Source organism: Helicoverpa zea, chromosome 9 (assembly GCF_022581195.2).
Source record: "Helicoverpa zea isolate HzStark_Cry1AcR chromosome 9, ilHelZeax1.1, whole genome shotgun sequence".
Lineage (NCBI taxonomy): Eukaryota > Metazoa > Arthropoda > Insecta > Lepidoptera > Noctuidae > Helicoverpa > Helicoverpa zea.
Genome location: NC_061460.1, coordinates 11499310 through 11519445, shown reverse-complemented (window position 1 = coordinate 11519445; position 20136 = coordinate 11499310). Strand labels below are relative to the sequence as shown.

Sequence of the window (20136 nt, the reverse complement as noted above, 5' to 3'; positions counted from 1 at the left end):
CAGTGTGAAAATCGGTGTACCTAGCAATTTATGAGTTTATCGCAAATAGATAGAGAGAGTGACTTAGGAGGATAAAATAAGAAACCATCTCTGTGAACATATCCGTCATGTCAGCATCAGAAATATCTGATACTAAGTTCTGTTGCTTCCTATCCAATCATTGGATAGTTCCTATCCGCTAATGCGGTATAGGTCTGTCTAATAGATGAGAAACCACGGGAAACTACTAGTACATTTACAAACTCAAATCTTTTCCATAATGATGGTAGACAAAAAACTAAAGAATGTGACTGTTGAAATAATTTTGTACACTCCATATCTGGCAATATTTTTATGATTAAAAATTAATGTTAGATATTGTGACTTTTTACACTGGTAACATCTCTCTCTTCTTCTGACTTCCGCCTCAAACCTACACAACGTGTGATTGTTCTAATTATATTGTAAATCTAAACAATAAAAATATATTCTGCCCAAGTTTCATTTGTATTCCATCCATCCACTGCGCATCAGACTCTCCAAGAGGTTATCAGCCCAGAGCGTGAAGAATCAAGATCAACGTGAGTGATTTTTTCCTTGTTCTACTACAAGTATGACAATGGCGGCGGAGAATGGCCATGTGCCTCAGGCCAATCAATCTGCTATTACATTTGAGAAACTGGATGGAGTACAAAACTATAACACGTGGAAATTCCAAATGAAAATGGCACTTGTTTTGGAAGGCTTATGGAAATGTGTGGAGGGCACTGATACAGATTCCACTAAGGATCAGCGTGCTTTAGCCCGTATTTGCCTCGCTATTAAATCATGCTGCATTCAACACGTTAGATCGGCTAAAACATCGAAGGAGGCATGGGATGCCTTAAAATCTGTCTTCGAAGATAAAGGTCTATACAGACGTGTACTCTTATTACGTCAACTTCATCGAGCTGACTACACCCATTACAACTCGATGAACGAGTACATTGAAGGTGTAATGACCCTAGTACAACAGCTAGCCGACATTGGGCGTGTTATTGAAGACAAGGAGGTTGCTGAAATTCTTTTGAGTGGACTACCACAAGAGTATGACGTCCTAGTATCCAGCCTGGAATCTTTATCGTCGCTAGAAGCACTTACAAGTGAAATGGTGCGTGCAAGGCTCTTGCAGGAACATTTTCGCCGTACTAACAATGGAAATAACAATGAAAACAAAAATGATCTGGCATTTATGAGTACAAAACGCAACATAGTGTGCAGTTACTGTAAGAAAACTGGTCATATCAAGGCGAAGTGCTTCAAATTGAAACGCGAGAAAGCTGCCTCCAAACAGAAAACAGAGACAAGTACTCTGTTCGTCTCAGCCTCTGCTTTTGCTACATGTCTCAGCTCACATTATTGGATTGTGGACAGTGGATGTACATCGCATATGTGCAAGGATAAGGAACTGTTTTTAAATTTGGACTCTAACTTTACAACCTTAGTTACTGTAGCTAATAATGACCAACTGAAATGTTTGGGTATAGGAAATGTAACACTTAAATTTAAAAACAATACCAAAGTTATTGAGAATGTAATGTATGTTCCTGGTCTGTCCGCTAACTTATTATCTGTGAGTTGTTTAACAAAGAATAATCGCAAAGTCGTGTTTGACAATTCAATGTGTCATATTTATGATGTAGCAGGAAATTTATTAGCAAGTGCAACGTTTGCAAATGGAATTTATAGGTTAGAGTGCGTGCCAAAAGTCTTATGTTCGCAGGTCTCCTCCAATGTTCTGCAGTTAAATAAGGAGCAATGTTCTCATGTTCACGGTTCCCAAATGGAGTTGTGGCACAGGCGACTCGGCCACTTAAGCTTGTCAGGTATGTGTGCATTGCGTGATAATCTTGCTGTAGGAATTAATTTCCAGAGTGACTCCGGTCATTTGCAAGACTGTATCCCATGCATTGAGGGGAAGCAAACTGTAAAAACTTTCCCTAAAGGTCAGGCTAAACGAGCAGAACAATTGTTAGAGTTAATACACTCTGATGTTTGTGGGCCAATGTCGCAGAGCAGCTGGGGAGGAGCACGTTATCTGGTGACATTCACTGATGATTTTTCCAGAAAGACTTTTGGGTTTCTGATGAGACAGAAGAATGAGGTAATGAAATGTTTTATAAATTTTAAGAATTTAGTGGAGAAACAAACTGGTTTTTTGATTAAATGTTTGAGATCTGACAATGGGACAGAATATGTTAATAAAAATTTTGAAAATTATTTATCTCAACATGGTATTATACACCAAACTACTATACCTTATAGTCCGCAGCAGAACGGTGTTTCTGAGCGACTAAATAGAACCTTAATTGAGAAAGCTAGGTGCATGTTAGCTGAAGCTGGCCTAGACAAGCGCTATTGGGGTGAGGCTTTAATGACAGCCATATATCTTAAGAATAGATCGCCTACTGCTGCTTTGTCCGGCACAATTCCTGAACAAGTGTGGACAGGGTCCAAAGTTGACTTGAGCCACTTAAAGGTGTTCGGCTGCAAGGCTTTTTCTTTAATACCTGACTGTCATAGACAGAAATTTGATCCAAAATCAAAACAATATATTTTTGTTGGATATTGTCAGGATTCAAAAGGGTATAGGTTGGTTGATCCACTATTTCCTAAAAAGATAGTAAAATCTAGAAATGTACATTTCATTGAAACACTTGATAATAATATTTCTAAAATGAATGATAATAATATTATGTCAAATACAAATAATCTCGAGTTATTTGATTTGGAGACTAATAATTCCAATGATAATATGCCAAATGATAATTTCACAAGTGTAACTGATAATTTTTCTGATATTCCAGGTGATGCAGCCACCGTTGAGCCCTCTACTGGTTTTGAGGCACCCAGAAATGAGGCATCCGGTGACCAACCTGTATCTGAAATTGAACAAGTGGCAAGTTCTAAGGAAAGCTTGGGTCAGGGAGAGCAATGTTTCTCACCTCAAAGTCCTGATTTTGAGTACCAGTCGTGTAGTGATGTTGATGACAGCGAGTCTTCAGAGGAGTTGATTGCTCCACAGCCATCGGTGAGGAGAACCAGAGGTATTCCACCTAAGCGCTTTGAAGATTATGAGGTAGATTTTTCTTTATTATGCCAGTCTTATGTCCTAGATGAACCTCAGTGCTATGAGGATGCAATAGCTAGTCCACAGAAACATGAATGGTTAGAAGCCATGAAATGTGAGTATAATTCACTCATAAATAATGGTGTATGGACGCTAGTTGATAGGCCTTTAAATAAAAATGTGATAAAAACTAAATGGGTATATAAGGTAAAACAGGATACGTCAGGTAATTTTGATAAATTTAAGGCACGCTTAGTTGCACGAGGATTTACTCAAAGGCCTGGTGTTGACTATAACCAAACGTTTTCCCCTGTTGTCAGGCATTCGACTATGCGTATTTTGTTTAATCTTGCCAATGAGTTGGACATGGACATAGACCACATAGATGTCACAACAGCTTTTTTGAATGAAAAGCATTTATGGCCTTAAACAGTCCAGTAGAGTATGGAATGAAACTGCTCATAACTTATTGACTAAACATGGCTATAAACAGACCAAATGTGAGCCATGTGTTTATACTAAGAAAACGAGTGACAAAAATTTGACAATTTTAGCCCTTTATGTTGACGATTTTTTTATTTTTAGTAATTGTTGTAAGGAAAAATCATGTATCATTGATATTTTAAGTAAAAACTTTAATATTAAGAATTTAGGACCAGTAAAGAATTGTCTGGGCATAAGTGTACACAGAGATAGAATAAAAGGTACAATATTGTTGAAACAATCTGAGTACATCAAGAAATTGCTATCTAAATTTGGAATGTTAGATGCGAATAGTGTTTCTATACCAATGCAAATTAATGAGAAGTTTGAAAATTTTAATAATGATAACTCTGAATGTGATTTGAAATATCGAGAACTTGTTGGTAGTTTAATGTATTTAAATGTATGCACAAGACCTGATATTTCTTATTGTTGTAGTTTATTAAGTCAATTTAATAATAATTTCAATAAAAGTCATTGGTTGGCTGCCAAGAGGGTCCTTCGTTATCTTAAGGGTACAATTGATCATGGTTTGTTATTTTTGAAAAATAATAAGAATCTTGATCTGGAAGCTTTTGCAGATGCGGATTGGGCGAATGACCCAACTGACAGAAAGTCATTTTCTGGTTTTGTAATTAAATTGGGAGGAAATACTATTAATTGGGAAAGTAGAAAACAGCGTTGTGTGGCAATGTCAAGTACAGAGGCTGAATATATATCAATGAGTAATGCTTGTAAAGACGTAATGTTTGTAAGGAATTTTTTGTTCGAGTTAACTGGTAAATATTTTAAATGTGAATTAAGAAATGATAACCAGAGTGCCATTAAAATGTTAACAACTAAGGATTGTCATAAACGAACAAAACATATAGACGTAAGATACCATTTCATTAAAGATTTAATAAGTAAAAACTACATTAATGTGAATTATCTTCCCACTAATATGATGGTAGCGGACGTTTTAACAAAACCTTTATCAGCTTCCAAGCATAAGGATTTTATAGGTCAGATGAATGTAAAACAATTGTAATATGTTGATTATGTATTGTTTATCTGATATTGTTTATGGTAGCAGAGCAAAATGAATATGTAGTGTAAGGGGAAGTGTTGAAATAATTTTGTACACTCCATATCTGGCAATATTTTTATGATTAAAAATTAATGTTAGATATTGTGACTTTTTACACTGGTAACATCTCTCTCTTCTTCTGACTTCCGCCTCAAACCTACACAACGTGTGATTGTTCTAATTATATTGTAAATCTAAACAATAAAAATATATTCTGCCCAAGTTTCATTTGTATTCCATCCATCCACTGCGCATCAGACTCTCCAAGAGTGACATACCATGATAAATGACATTTTTTGCCTATATAATGCTAAACGTAACCCATGCGTATTTTTTTACAAAAGCGGTTTTACGCAGTTAGATAGATGATGAATTAAATGCAACGATTCAGAAAATATTTCTATAATTACTACACATCTGTATTAATAAATCAGCTTATGCTAAAGTTATATTTTATGTATTTATTGGCTTATTTCAGATTGAATTTAATCATGTAAGTAATTGCAAGGAGTTTGTGGTCGAGCATAGGAGGAAACAATATATAAATAGTAAATAAATAAAGGAGCAAAATAGCTAAAGCTAATTTAATATAGCAAAAGAGAGTAGCAGACGGAATTTTATCGCCACCTTGCCAAGGTCCTGCCAAATTAATTAACAAGGCTTACAGATACCTAACATTTTAATTACAGCAAGTTCATAGGTATGTCAAATTATTTCTCTACAATCAAAAGTAATAGGTAAAACTAAAACAGGTAACGTGAATTCTAAACGATGATACATAATGAAAAGAAGATGAAAATATATTTGTATACTTAATAGCAATTACATATAAGCCCTCATGCATGATCAGAAACAGTTTTGCAAGCTGGTGGCTGGTTATCATAACCTAGTTTCCGAAGATCCTTCGAGACCATAGACAAGGATACTGTCACTGTTCCACATGACTCCGTTCTCAGCACTGAAAAAACAAAAAACTTGTTATACTGAAGGCCAGTCTGAATCAATAACTTAGATAGATAAAGACGTTTATGACATAAATTATTTTACTTATTCTTATTTTCCCAGTAAAATATGACAGATTTTGAAATAAAAAAACAAAGACAACCCTTACGATAGTTATCCTTCCCACTAGCAAGCATTTTAGGGTCAGCCAACTCAGGGTATCGACCAGTTATCCATGCCAACCAATCGCCAAGCAATGTTGCGGCTTGGGGTCTCACGAGAGGCGCCGAGGTCAAGCTCTGGCCAGTGGTAGGCGGCATTAGGAATAAGGAGTAGCCTCTTAACGCATCGCCGCTGATGGTGTTCTGAGCTCTCACTGTTACTATTAACTGCGGCCCTGTTAAATAGTAACAATAAAATCATGCCTTTACAGTTCATAATCTTCAATGATTCAGAACAAACAACGTTATCGCTATATCATATCGCGCTTAGGTAGAATTTGTACCTACTAAGTAGGTAGGTATACTTACAGCCTGATACATTAGTACTACTGAATACCATATCCAGAGGTAAATTTAAGACTACGCGCTCGGGATCAACCCCAGAGCGCGCCATTTGACTCGTCCCCGATATAAGACCCGAAACAGGTTCCCAGTCGGGACCCCAAACGGTTTCAAACTGTACATAGAGTTGGTCATCAAATATGCCACCAGGAAAGGTAACATATTCAATTTGACCCGTAAATGATACTAAAAACTTTGTGATATCACTATCTTTCATTGAACTTAATTCTTACAAACGGAAAATATAGCACGATAAACTTGATAGTCAACCCGACGAAAACAAAACAATCGTTGCTATAGCAACGCTGCGCTTCAATGTTGCCCACATGAAAAAATACCATACCTGTTCCAATAAGACGGAAAATGCGATCAATTTATACACTTTTTATGTAAATGACTTGTAAAATACCGTATTGTTGTATCCAGGTACACCTGGTTCAATTATTTGGATATGATTTGCAATTCTAATAACATTTTAACTGCAAGGTTTTTTTTCCCAGCACGCGGCTTCTTTTGCTGACCAAAGACAAAAGAAAACATGCTTCCGTTCTGCTGTTTTACCGACTTCTTTTTGAAGTTTTGCCAGAAGATGGCGTTGTATGTGCTTTCAAAAACCTAATCGGCCACCATTGTGAAGGCGATTCTGAATACTTTGAGGATTTTAACGTTTTCTGTGATAATTATCGGCGAAATATAAAGTTTTATTCGGTAAGATACAGTGTCCAGTCATTCGGCAACCGAATTCAAACTACAACTTGTGCTAGAAGTGCTTAATTTCAAAACCTAAATGCGTTCAAAATGTCACGCGAAGTGAGCATCAAATTCGTGAACACCATACCATGCACTAAATAATCTTAGTTTTCTTTGGAATAAGTGTTTGCTACCGGTGGAAGTGAGTTGTTTTGCGGCCGGAGTACATGTGGCACGCTATGGATAGTTGAAAATTTAATGTGCGCTGATGAAAACGTTTCAGAAGTATCTGTACACGTCGTAAGGGAGCGCAGTTACGCGGGCGAAGGCTTGAAACTTGCCGGCATCATTATGGTGGACTGAGGGAGTGTTTGTTTGTCGGACTGGTGTGACTACGTGTAGTAAACAGTGGGGCGAGAGCGGCGCGCAGCATGTCGGGCGGCTCGCAGCACAACCCCAACGGGCGACAGTCGCAGCTGGGCTCGGGATGGAGCCCCCTGCAGGTGGTGCTTATTATTCACAATTCACGTATTGTTGATCACTATAAACCTAACTTATAACTAACCTAAATGAATTTCGTAACATCCGTTCGGAAGTGTTTCATTTGCATGCTGTTTACACCAATCTTACATTTTAATGCTAATGTAAGTAGTTAAAACTAAGGAAAACACTTTTAGCGTTAAAAATGGTAATATCCTTTGTGTGGGTAAGTGTGTCCCTGAGTGTGTGATAATCACATAGCAATCAGCTGTTTTCATTGACACACTTGGTTAGATGACACATATAATGGCATTCTTGCTATCAATGTGAGTATACCACTGATACCAGTCTGTTATTTGTTGTTATTTACTCTAAGTTTACACTACAAAAATATGTTCTAGATTACATGTGCCCCTAACCCACTTGCAAGGATTTTTTAATAGATAAGATAATTCCCATTTATATTAAACAGGGTAAGTTGATTTCTTTTCTATTGAGAATTTCAGTAGCTGAAAGTTGATTAGTCATAAATTCAAAGACAATACATAAGTACATCATTTATGCAGGTACATAAGGAAACTTAAAAAAACAAGTTATCTTTTTATTATTACTTATTTTACCTATAGTGTCTTTTTACTTATTATATACTTACATAAATAATATTTAAAGCAAATGAATATTTAACTGTATCACTAAAACTATCATATAGACTTTTGAATCAGCTTATTGCAAAAGTTACAAAAGAATATACTACAATATGTATAATGTAATATATTTTTATGTATAAACAAAAAAAAATCAACTTCAATAATACATAAAAATAAAACATTCTCCTATATCTGACAAATACTGCTGAAAACCGCATCAAAATTGGTTCAGCCAAAAGTGTGATAATCACTAACATACATACAAAAAGGTCAAACTGAGTAGGTACTTCCTTTTTAACCGACTTCCCAAAAAGGAGGAGGTTATCAATTCGGCCGGTATATTTTTTTTTTTTTTTTTTTTTTCTATGTATGTACATCGATTACTCCGAGGTTTATAGACCGATTTACGTGATTCTTTTTTTGTTCGACTCGGAATAGCTGCCAGTTGGTCCCATAGTCATCAGGTCAGGATCTGATGATGGAAACCCTGAGAAATCGAGGGCAACCTTCGAAAGTTGTAGGCATACATAGGGTAAAAACTTGACACTCAGGTGTACGCCTAAAAGCACTATTCAACAGTGAAGATTTGGAGCTGATCTGATGATGGAAACCAGAGAGGGTCGAGGGAACTCGACAACTGAATATGTAAACTACCTCGTGTTTGGGCTTAAATTATTTGTATTGACAAGACCTTTGCAACAGTGAAGGTTTGGAGCTGACCTGATGATGGAGACCAGAGAAAGTCGAGGGAACTCGACAACTGAATATGTAAAATACCTCGTATTTGGACTTATATTCTTTGTATTGATGAGAACTTCCCACTTGTATGGATAGTGACAACTATTCGTATCACTGAAAAGCTTTAAATAAAAAACTTTTTTACAAAAAAATTAAACCGACTTCCCAAGACACTAAAAAGCAAAAAAAAAAACTATTTTTAGGTGCATCGGCCTAGAAGTCGGTGGCAAAATTAACTTAGTAACATCCATAAGACACCGACTTCTAGGCCGATGCACCTAAAAATAGTTTTTTTTTTGCTTTTTAGTGTCTTGGGAAGTCGGTTTAATTTTTTTGTAAAAAAGTTTTTTGAAATCGGTTAAAAACATGCTTACCTGAGTAGGTATAGACATATTGAGCAAATGATATATTCTATCAACTATTTCATAATATTATATGGTTATTACCATATTGTTTTTGTCTATTATTTGGTTAAAAACCACGAAGTATTGACATCTCACAGCCATTTACTGATAAGAATACTATTTGAGTGAGTATAAAAAACATGTAATATTAATTATATCTGTGAAATCATTATTCTAATATCCTTACTTGGTTTTAGTATTAACATCACTTAAAATGTACCAACAAATATTTTAAAATATAAGAATTCTTGGAACCAACCTCTCAAGTACGAGTTTGTAGGTTCGATTCCAGGTCAGGCAAGTACCAATGCAACTTTTCTAAGTTTGTATGCTCTTTCTAAATATACATTTATTGGACTGTGTTTCAGAGGGGGCATGTTAAACTGTAGGTCTCTTACTAGCCATTTCAAAAAGGAAAAAAGAAAAAGGAAAGTTTCTTCCCAACAATGTTAACCTTAACTTTTACTTTCAAAGTTGAAAAACTTAAAAGTTTTCATTATGAAAGTTTGTTCAGTAGTTTTCTTATTAGAAGTTTGTGTTCTGTACATATTGTGAACTTCGTTTTTTATAGGTTTTGTTAATTAAATTAGTGGTTGCTTTATTTTATAAGGTTTTTTGCAGGAAACCACCATAATTTTTTTGTACTTAATTCAGCGAGCAAAGCGTCATGTGAGGAATTCAATGGTAAACTGTAATTTCTGAATATTTTAGTAACTTCAAAAAAGGAGGTACTCAGTTTGACCTGTGTGTATGTATTTTAAGCGATTATCTCACATTTGGCTGTACTGATTTTGATGCGGATTTCAGCATAGGATTTGTCAGATAGGTAATTTGTAGTTCATTTATTGATTTCTCAACATATTTTTTTACATTTTTTTATATTAAATTCGAAAAAAAAAACATTTAACATTCAGATAGGTATATTATTATGCTCTGAATTTGATATGAAAGTTACTTAGCATTTTTAATGAGAAAAGTTTCCTTTCTTGTATTATAGTTTTCAGAATTACCTCATATGAGCTCAGCTAGTTTAGAATCATCCCACTTAAAATATTCATACGCATTTTATTATCTCTATTAAGATTTATGTTCTGTTCATTTGAATAAATTCAAACCGTTTTGCTTATCATTGTGGTTTTGGCAGCCAGTGATCAATCAGCATAAAAATGTGCAGTTTTTTATAACAAAACTAACTGAACTAGAATAATCTGGAAACATCTGGCCTAATTCAATTTAAAATTAGCTCATTCAGACCATTAATTTTTTTCTCGAACACTGCTAAAATTTTAGGTCAAATAATTTATCTGTGGTTTGTAATTTTTCTCATCTAATAATTTGTATTTTCCGTATCTTTTAGCCAGATTTTAATTTTGTAGAATTGATTTCTAAAAATAGACTTTTACGATTACTGAATTTTGGCATTGAGCGTGATAGGATGATTATATCTAGAATCTGTTACGTGATAGACTTTATTACCCCCTAGTGCGTTATTTTTGCTGCTATCAATCATAACGGGAACTGTTTATCTATGGTAAAAAACTGGTACAGCACAACACTACTCATAGAAGAAAAAACACACGGTATTTGGTCCAGTTGCGACCCCTATATGACCCCTATGCACGCAGAATGACCTGCAAAGGGTTAAATAGGAACGAAATCCATGCAATATTTCCCAGAAATCTGACATGGCCAATAAACGCATTTGGCTGGTCAGTAAAACTAGATTTATTCAGTAATAAATAGGCGTAGTCGTCATCATTAATTTCTGAGTAGTTAATCATAATAATAGTGCGTATGATTTAGTAACTGTGAACTTGTAGGTAGCTGCTGTAATTTCAAGGATTTAGAAGAAAATTTACACTATGCCAAACCTTATAATTCTTGTGAACACCCATAAGAAGGTTACAAAGTCTTCTCTTTAATAAAAAAGTTTCCAAAAACAAGTGTCAATCAAGGTCATTGATGATCGGAAGATGCAGGGAAAGTCGGTGCAATGTGCACTGACGTCAGAGTGACAACGCTTCGTGACGTTACGCAGATAAAGTACTGTCAGGGTCATCGCACTTACTTATATTAATAGGTCTTATTTATTATTTAAATATTACTTATTTTCATTTTAACATTAATATTTTCGTCACAGTATAAGTAAATGTAATAGAGATAGAATGATAAGTAAATTCATCTTAAAATAGAGCTGTGTTTCAGTACTCAGCAGATAAAAACACCTTTTTGAACTAAAATTGATTTATACGTGTTATTAAAAAGACTAATCTTGTTTGAAGTTTCTTAAATTTATGTTTCTCGTTCGTCTCGTTAACCTATCTTAACGTGATCTCTGAAAACGGTTTGGTCTTATGGGATTAGGTCTTTACTAAATATTATAGGCCAATTAGAGTATGATGGTTACTTCTTACTACATCTCTATAAGTTCTGCATGCATGTTGCCTCGTTTTGTACCTATATGAAAAAGTAAAACTGCAAACCTATAAAATATTTTGCCAAACATTTGGAGAGAAGATAAAGAATGAAGCTTTATGTATGTATGATAGACTCAATCAGAGGAGTAAGAATTTAATCTTTAAAAACACTCTTTTTGCTACATAGACAGTAGACAGACTTTGGTACCTATCTTCCTAAAACTTAGAGTATAAATTCGCCCTTCTTCATCTATTGCGGAAATCTACATCTAATAATGCAAATGGACGGAACTTTATTTTACTCAAAAAGGAAGAAGTCATAATAAGTGCATTCATCAATTGCCCTTGTACATATTATTTGTCTCCTAACTATGTATAGCTTACGAAGACCTCTAAAACATACCATATATCAGTTGCAGGTGGCGAACTTGTTGGCGCGCGCGCCGCAAGCACACATGGCGTCGGACCGCGGCGTCACGTGGCACACGCCCACGCCTCCGCCACACCTCTACCACGTGCCGGCGCCTTCACCCCCGGACCCTCTACAGGTATGTATCGACTTAGAAATGGTTTATGGTTGGGTACTGGTGGCTGCTTGGTATGGTGAAACGGTTATTCTCTATATTCTTATGTTGTTTTGCATAATAGAGGTAGGAATATGACAGAATTCTGTCTCTAGTAAATAAAGTAAGATAGAATATTGAGAATGGCCGTAAGGGATTGGTTTAAGCTTCATAAAGGGTAGTGGGCTTCTACATTTTTGCATTCTTGGTAAAACTCCTTTAAATATGATTTAAATTAAATTGTCTCCTAAACACAGTAGATAAATTATACTTAGTGTTAAATTAGCCATTACAATTTCAAGCAGAGATATGCGATTTGAAGTCTCAAAAACAAAATGCAGTGACTAATTCGGGCGTTAATCACGACAGCATGTAAAGTCTGCGTTATCAATCATTTTTACAGCATGTTAGATCATGTCTGTGCAAGATTCTTGTTAGAGATTGTGCGAGCGTAATTATTTTTCATGTGGGCTTATCATACTTGTATGTAGATGCTATTTTTGTTTACTAAATCTGAAGTTGGTTTAAATATGGTTTGGGCATCATGGTAAGCTTCTAACAATTTATAGTTCGGCCATTCAGAGAATGCGTTCCTGACACGTCGCGATTGAACTGACGACGTAATAACATTCATTGATTATTGATATAATAATGTTGTTTTAATGCTCCTCAATTGTTAAAACGGTAAACAACCAGCAAAAATATTTTTATCGTAACTGCAACGCCATTGCAAAGTTACGTCGTCAGTTCAATCGCGACGTGTCAGGAACGCATTCTCTGAATGGCCGAACTATAGTTTGGCTGGGTTCATTTGTCATTTTTCCATCGGCGTTTTTAGTTTTACCACGTTTGAAACAATACTTTTTCTGTCTTAAAATTGCTAGGTGTACAATAAATAATACTTATACAAGGTATGAAAAAGGTCGGTGGCTCGTAAAGAAACTTGGAGTTAATTACCATTAACAATTAAATATCGATATTTTACACAAAACTTAACGTCTGCCATCTGACCTTGCCACGTCATGATAGGAATCTACCGTTTACAAGCAGTATAATAGTTATTTATTTGAAGTTTTCTGAAGGTTGATTTACGTTAAAACTTTCATTTATACAGTTAATTACTAATTTCAAATATGATTTACATTACATACTTTCAACATTAAATATAATATTTACCGAAGAAGAAACCATTTTTTTCACATGAATATTTAACTATCGAAAATGTCATGTTGAAGCACCAGGGGCCCGATTCTCCTAAGTTAATAATGTCAAAATCGAATAGAAATCGAATCGCAATATGATCGCAATAGCAGTTTTAACCATATCGGGCATTCTGCTACTAATAAAAGATCAATCGTATTCGATTGACATTTGATTGGTGTGCGATTGGTCTGCTATTTTGGTGATTTTGGTCAATACGGTAGTATGCTGTACAATCATTTTGCAATCGTAAATCATTTGCAGACAAAATGATTCATTATTGAATGACAGAAAAGGATAAAAACGTTTATTTCAAAGAAAAAATAGCGGAATGCCACATACGTTTCAATCGTAATTGAGTCGGGATTGGATATCAGTCGAATCGAGTCGAACGTGAATCGTATGTTGCTTAAGTAAAATTAGGAGAATCGGGCCCCTGGATGAATAAATAATTATAAACATACTTTTCTTTGTTGTACACTTGAAAAGGGAATACTTAATTGTTTTGGACAGTTTCTTAGACAAATATCATCAGGCCAGTCATTAGCAAATGACGATTGTTTATGAAATAAAGGCATCCATCCAATTGTTTTTTTGATCATAAACAAATTGACTGATAATAAAAAGCTCAGGGCCCATCTGATACCATTAAAGCAGAGGATCCAACGGTGTGCGACACTGCAATTGCCAACAGTAACAATATTTGTGCGAACTTTTCTAAAATGTACGCGAAGTTGCACCTTTTTACGCGATCACTTTCTAGCAATTTTTGTACGCGAACAATTTACAATTAATTCTCACAAAGAAACCTTAACATAAGCTAACGTGACATGTTGATATCATTCCAAAACGAAGCTAAAGGATATCACGTTTTTATACCTAATTGCACAAACACAGCTACTGACGGTACTTCCCCGATAAGATCCTTTGTATAACTGTACTACAACTAAAATAAAGTAAACTTAGGCCAATACCCCACCAAAGTTACATGTTTCCATTAAAAAAAATGCGGTAACCAACGTAGTGGTTAGACAAGACTCCACCAAAATGAACAGCGCGAAGAAGTTTTTAAACAACAAATAGATTTTCGGTAATCGTTTCCCCGTTTCCCACCACGCTGTGATATATTGCGATCTTAGCTGATTGAGGGCCCGCAGCAGTGTTTTGATCATTAACTAGCCTGAAGTCATTACATAGAATAGCCAAGTTTAGAATAAAAGGTACTGGACAAGATATGTACAAATAAATAGTCTTTAAAATCTCTGTACAACTTTTGAACATACAGTAAATATAATCTGTTCATAGCCTCATATAAAATGAATACTTACCTATTCTTTGTACTAATCACAAGTTTATACATATACTAGCACTTGTGTAAACATTTAAACATCCAAATGTATAGAGTTCTCAGTATTTGTGTCCGTATGCTTAGATCTGTGTGAATTTTATAAAGTTTGAAGTATTCTGAACATTATGTTAGTGTTAATTGAGATAATTCTTAATTGCGGAAGGCAATTTAGTAGACATATAATCATGAATTTAATTAAATTGCACATAAAAATGTCGCGTCCTTGTACGTTTGTTAGTTCTGAGATAAAAAATATTACCAACAGGGGTTTACATTAAATACCATGTTCTATAAGGGTTAGTGGCATTGGCTATCTTTTTGCAAAATCTTAACTAATATTATAAAGGGAAAACGTTTATAGACAATGGTACAAAAACCCTTCATCCGAATCGCCGGACTCTTGGTCGATTTTTTTCGTTTGCCCAAAGAGTTGGATTAGGTATGTCAAAACTCTTCCGTCAAATTACTATTTGCGTTACAGAGCCACGATAACCCTTTCAAAAAAACAAACTTACTATATGGGGCCCATTTCCCAAAATAATAGCCTTCTATAACTATTTCATAGGGTTGGGCTAGCGTGTGCCAGCTTTATTCACTCGTGCTGCGATAACAAAGCAATAACACTATCGATAGTCGATATTGCTGCTATAACGAAGCAATTTATTTATTTACCGTGAATAATATAGGTTAATAGTTATTTTGATGAAAATGCACCCGTGATTTACACATGTTTTTTATGCGAGAAAATAATGTAATAATATTTTGTTACTCTCTTTCGTTGATTAATCTAGTTTCAGAATGCTTATCATCTTTTTGTCAAGAGAAGACCAGTCACATTAGTTTAAACAATGTCCTAAAAGATCAGTCAGTCAGACCGTCATATTATCATTTTTTTTTAAACTCTTGCAATAGTTGTTATATGTATTTTATTTACCAGAACATTTCTACCACATGACCAACTGATAAAAATATTTCCACATCCATTCATTACAATTATGTACATACTACTAAAATATCATCGACATGCTGCTTACGACACCACTAACTGTATATTAACCTGCCTTATCGATGACTATCGTAGGGTCTGTTGCAATTGCAGGCGTTGAAGTCGGCGGGCGGGAACTCGGTGTTCCGGCACACGGCCACGCCACCCGAGCTCTACAGGCACACGCCCACGCCGCCGGATAAACATCACATGAGGTCAGTTATCGGCTTTAGAAGTTAGAATAACAATACCGAAGATAATGAGGTTTCATGAATTTGTCACAAATATTCTAAGGTGACGAAAGTGGGCACGAATAAGAATGGAATTAGTAGAAAGTGCTTCTCATCAATAATAGCATAAATTGTATTTTTATTAACTAGGTAATATTCTATCTTTGAAATGTGTAAAAGTTATATATTGGTGTAACATTTCCAGACACACTCCGTCTCCGGGCGACATAAAGGCAAACGCTGCATTACCTCCAGATATATATCAACATTTAGGACAAGCGAGAGGTAAATATTGTCATCCTATTGGTTATTCACTCAGTCACACCAAGACTGGAAGTGCCACTTTAATATCTTTGCTTGAAAAATTCTGACTGTATGTAGATCTATCTATTTAAAGTTTGTACTCAATCAGCGGTATAGTTAAATGAGTAATGGTATGATCAGCAGACAAACTGCGCGCGGACGAGCTGATGGCATACACCCGCGTGGGCGTGGACCTGTCTCTGGGCGGCGGGCGAGCCTCCAACGGCGCGGCCACGTCCCCCGCGCCCGGGGCCCACGCGGCGCCGCCCGCGCTGTCGGTGCGCGACGCGCCCACCATCAACAGCCTCATCGCCCGCGCGGCCCCGCGCCACCACCACGCGCGCGTCGACGCGCTGCTCGAGCGCCTCGCGCCCTCGCCCGTGTCGCCGCACTCCGTCATCGTGCACTCCCGCGCCGCGCCCACGCCCTCGCCGCCCTCCTCCAATGAGGTCCGTGTCACACATGCTAGCTTACTGCCTATTACTTGCCTCATTCCTTAGCTAACTTCGTATTTTTTGTTCTGCAGGACTCGGCAGACTCGTGCGGCGCTCCGCCCGGCTCCAAGAGGAAACGCAAACCGGAGCGCACCGTGCGGGTGGCGGCCGCGCCCCCGCCCCCCGCACTCGCAGCCCCGCCACCCGCCGCCCCTGCACCTGCACCGCCTCCTGCCGCACCACGGGTGTCCCCACCTCCCAGTCCGCCCCCCGCGCCCGCGCCGCGTGAGAACGGTGACGCGGCACACGCGAAGGCGGACGTAGCGGAGTCGCGAGCCGCGTCCCCGCCCCCCGACCTGCCGCACGCGGCGCCGCGCCCCGACCAGCCGCACGCGAGGAGAAAAACGCGCTCCGGCTCCGCGGAGACGATAGACGACATCGCCGCCATGATCGCCGACACGGACAGCGCAGCCGCCGCCCCGCCGCCCGCGCCGCCCGCCCCCGCCGTCACCGTGGACAAGCTGCGCAGCGTGCTGGCCAGCCCCGACGCGCCCCGCGCCGACCCCGCGCCCGACCCCGAGCCCCCAGCGCCGCCCGCGCCCGTCGCCTCCCCCACGCCGCCGCCCGCGCCCGCCGCCGCGCCGCGACGCCGCAGTGCCCGCACCTCCAACCCTGAAGCGCCCAATGTACCAGTAGAGTCGCCCTCCGAAGCCAAGCCTGCTGAGCCTGAGGCCAGCGACGCCCACACTGCCGAGCCCGCAGCTGCGAGCTTCGTGGAAGTGGAGAACCAGCTGGAGAAGATGTTCGCCGGGCTGGAGGAGGAACCCCTGGCGAGTCCCACGGCAGCAGGTGCGGACGCTACGGCGGCGTCAGCTGACGAGGCCGCTGCACCGGCCGCGGCGCGCAAGCGGCGGCGGTCTGCGCCCGCGCGGGCAGAGCGCCGGCAGGGCCGCGTGGAGCCGCGCAACAAGAAGGCGCAGCGCAAGAAGGCCGAAGCCCGGCGCCCGCGCAAGGGACCTCGCGACCCCGCACGTGACGCGTATGACTCCGGCAGTAACGCCAGCTCTAGTAAATCACGAGGACCGTACATACAGGTGTGTACTCATTGTTTGGTTTGATGTGTATGTGTGGATGGATGTTTGTGTTTTATAGTTTTACATGAAAGTAGTGAAGGAATTAGATGAAACTTACAGTAAAACGCAGGGAACAAATATCTTTAAAATTGTCTGACAATTAAGAAAAAAACATTTCTCCTATAGATCCGCGGCCCCCGCGATTCCCCCCTCTCAGTAAGCGTGATGAACACGACGACGGGCGAGGAGGAGGACGCGACCTCGCGGCGCAAGGGCGGCGAGGAGTTCCGCAACGGAGTGCGCGGAGTGAGGGGCCTGCACGCGAGCACGCTGGGGCTGCGCTACGACGCCAGCACGCCCGACGCCTCGTGGCTGTGCGCCTTCTGCGCGCGCGGCCCGCACGCCTGCGCGCTCGGGGACCTGTTCGGGCCCTACGCGCTCGATACCGACTGTGATGAGTACAGGTATACACTTATTTTGTTGTTTTTTTTGTCTTATTTTTGACTTTTGCATATTGACATAGGTCAACATTGGTGTGGGATAACAAATTGGATAGCATAGTTATAATTCTTTTTTTATGTTTATTTTTGAACTAACAACACAGGATGAGTAATAGTTGATAACTATTTAAAGCTCGTACATTCCCCAGGTCATTGGACGAGGCGACGCGGCGACGGTACTGCACAGGCGCAAGCGGCGCGGCGGACGAGGTGTGGTTCCACGAGGCGTGCGCCGTGTGGGCACCCGGGCTGGTCGCATGCGGGGCCCGCGTGTGGGGCCTGCCGCCCGCCGTGTGGGGCGCCCGCGCCGCGCGCTGCGGCCACTGCGGGGCCCCCGGGGCTGCGCTGGCCTGCGGGGCCCGCGGCTGCGTGGCCCGCGCCCACCTGCCGTGCGCGCGGCCTCAGGGCTGGGCGCTGCACGAGGACGAGTTCCGCGCCGCCTGCCCGCACCACGCCTCCTAGGACCCGCTGTAGATACCACTCCGTAGAACTAATTTATTGTGCCCGCCGCCCGCGACCAGTGCCGCGCCGCCTCCGGCCCCGGTGTACGCGACTCTCGCTATCTGACGTCTAGACTTATGTGTAAATATAGTGATAATGTAAATAGCAGTTTCATCGGAACACCATTTTATAAGACGTAATGTACTATATGACATCATGTGGCATTGTAATCGAATGGACAGTATTTTGTAGTATACAGGGCGCGCTCGCGTTATATTGTAGACGCGGCTCCGACCGACGCCTGCGTCAGCCGCTCTACACTCCGGTGGGTCTAGACAACACGGGTTTATGGTGAGTAACTACACGAATATCATTAATTCGATATTAAATTGATAATCTCACTTCGTTTGTGTTCGTTCCAAATTATCATAACTAGTAATATATTGTATTTGTTGCGAGTGTATGTGTACTCATCGTGAACTGCTGTTGTCACATTTCTCAATTGTTTACATGATCATGTAACAATGCAGTGATATTTAAAAGTAATAAACGGACCTTGAATGTAATAAGTATATTTTTATGTAAAAAAATATATAAATAATAAATAAACAACTGTTTAGTTGCCATTTATAGTATCAAAAACTAGTCTAAATAAATAGTGTCTTGTGATTTAAATAAAAAAATATATAAAAATCGTTTTGGGGTCTATGAAAATTTACATTTTTAGCTTGGTAATGGAATAATATGTATGTTTGTGGATACTGCATTGTTATCGGTGGATTAATAAATAAATAATACACGATGTGTGTAGCGCTCTTATACTTAATGGTTATTTATACCGAAAAACTTTACGCTTACATAATTAAACGTAACACTTCAAATGTTGTGTGCCTGCAAGTTCCGCTCACTGGACTAGTGTGTCATCGGAACTTGTCTACGTTATAATACTAGTAGAACTCTAGAGTTTTCACGTCAATACGCCGACTGCCAATAGAAACTATAATACAAGGAAAAAATAAATGAAATAAAAAGTAATGAAATATAGTATAATTTTAATATATAGATGCGCACGGACGTTTGAAGTGTGTACGTATGAGTACATAAGGCGCTGTCTTCGTTTGCCAGACAGTGAGCACGCTAGCTTCGTGCGACGTTGGTAAAGTACTTTAATTCCAGTGAATAGAAAAAATAGACTTTATTTAGAAAATGTTAAGGTACAAATTTATAGTAGGGAGAATCAGGCCAGTTTAGTGTTTTTAAAAATTTATTGGGACAATGAACGCATGAACTCGAACGAACAATCAATCAACATCCAAAGCCTTGAAATGTAAATGGTGTAAGAATTTTTTTATCACTTATGGCAAATGATTACTTTATTAAGTATGTAATTGTTATAAATTATATTTATCATGACATTATAAGCAAATTGAAATACAACATGTTTAAAATGAGATTATTGACTATTATTTCCACTACCTACCTCGCAAACATCAAAATCTGTTCCGTTTTACCTACCAATTCGCTAACCTAACCTGCAT

The 20136-nt window shown here is 38.9% G+C and overlaps 2 protein-coding genes across 13 annotated transcripts; one reads left to right on the top strand and one right to left on the bottom strand.

The window, feature by feature from the left end:
* Positions 1-5301: 5301 nt before the first annotated feature.
* Positions 5302-6437, bottom strand: LOC124633555 (B9 domain-containing protein 1). Its single transcript, XM_047168833.1, has 3 exons — positions 6113-6437; positions 5752-5979; positions 5302-5598 (listed from the first exon to the last, which is right to left on the bottom strand). The coding sequence occupies exons 1-3, from the start codon at positions 6360-6362 to the stop codon at positions 5477-5479; spliced, it is 600 nt and encodes a 199-aa protein (XP_047024789.1). The 5' UTR covers positions 6363-6437; the 3' UTR covers positions 5302-5476.
* A 284-nt stretch (positions 6438-6721) lies between these two features.
* LOC124633552 (WAS/WASL-interacting protein family member 3-like) lies at positions 6722-20051 on the top strand. 12 transcript variants are annotated; one of them, XM_047168825.1, is made up of 9 exons: positions 6728-6853; positions 7119-7338; positions 11941-12069; positions 15714-15832; positions 16053-16132; positions 16292-16599; positions 16677-17678; positions 17844-18121; positions 18307-20051. In XM_047168825.1, exons 2-9 carry the CDS (start codon positions 7267-7269, stop codon positions 18617-18619), a joined length of 2301 nt encoding a protein of 766 aa, XP_047024781.1. In that variant the 5' UTR covers positions 6728-6853; positions 7119-7266; the 3' UTR covers positions 18620-20051. The 12 variants fall into 12 exon arrangements, with proteins under 12 accessions (XP_047024775.1, XP_047024781.1, XP_047024784.1 ...); XM_047168828.1 differs by having other exon boundaries at positions 11935-12069; positions 15732-15832; XM_047168822.1 differs by having other exon boundaries at positions 11935-12069.
* Positions 20052-20136: the final 85 nt, after the last annotated feature.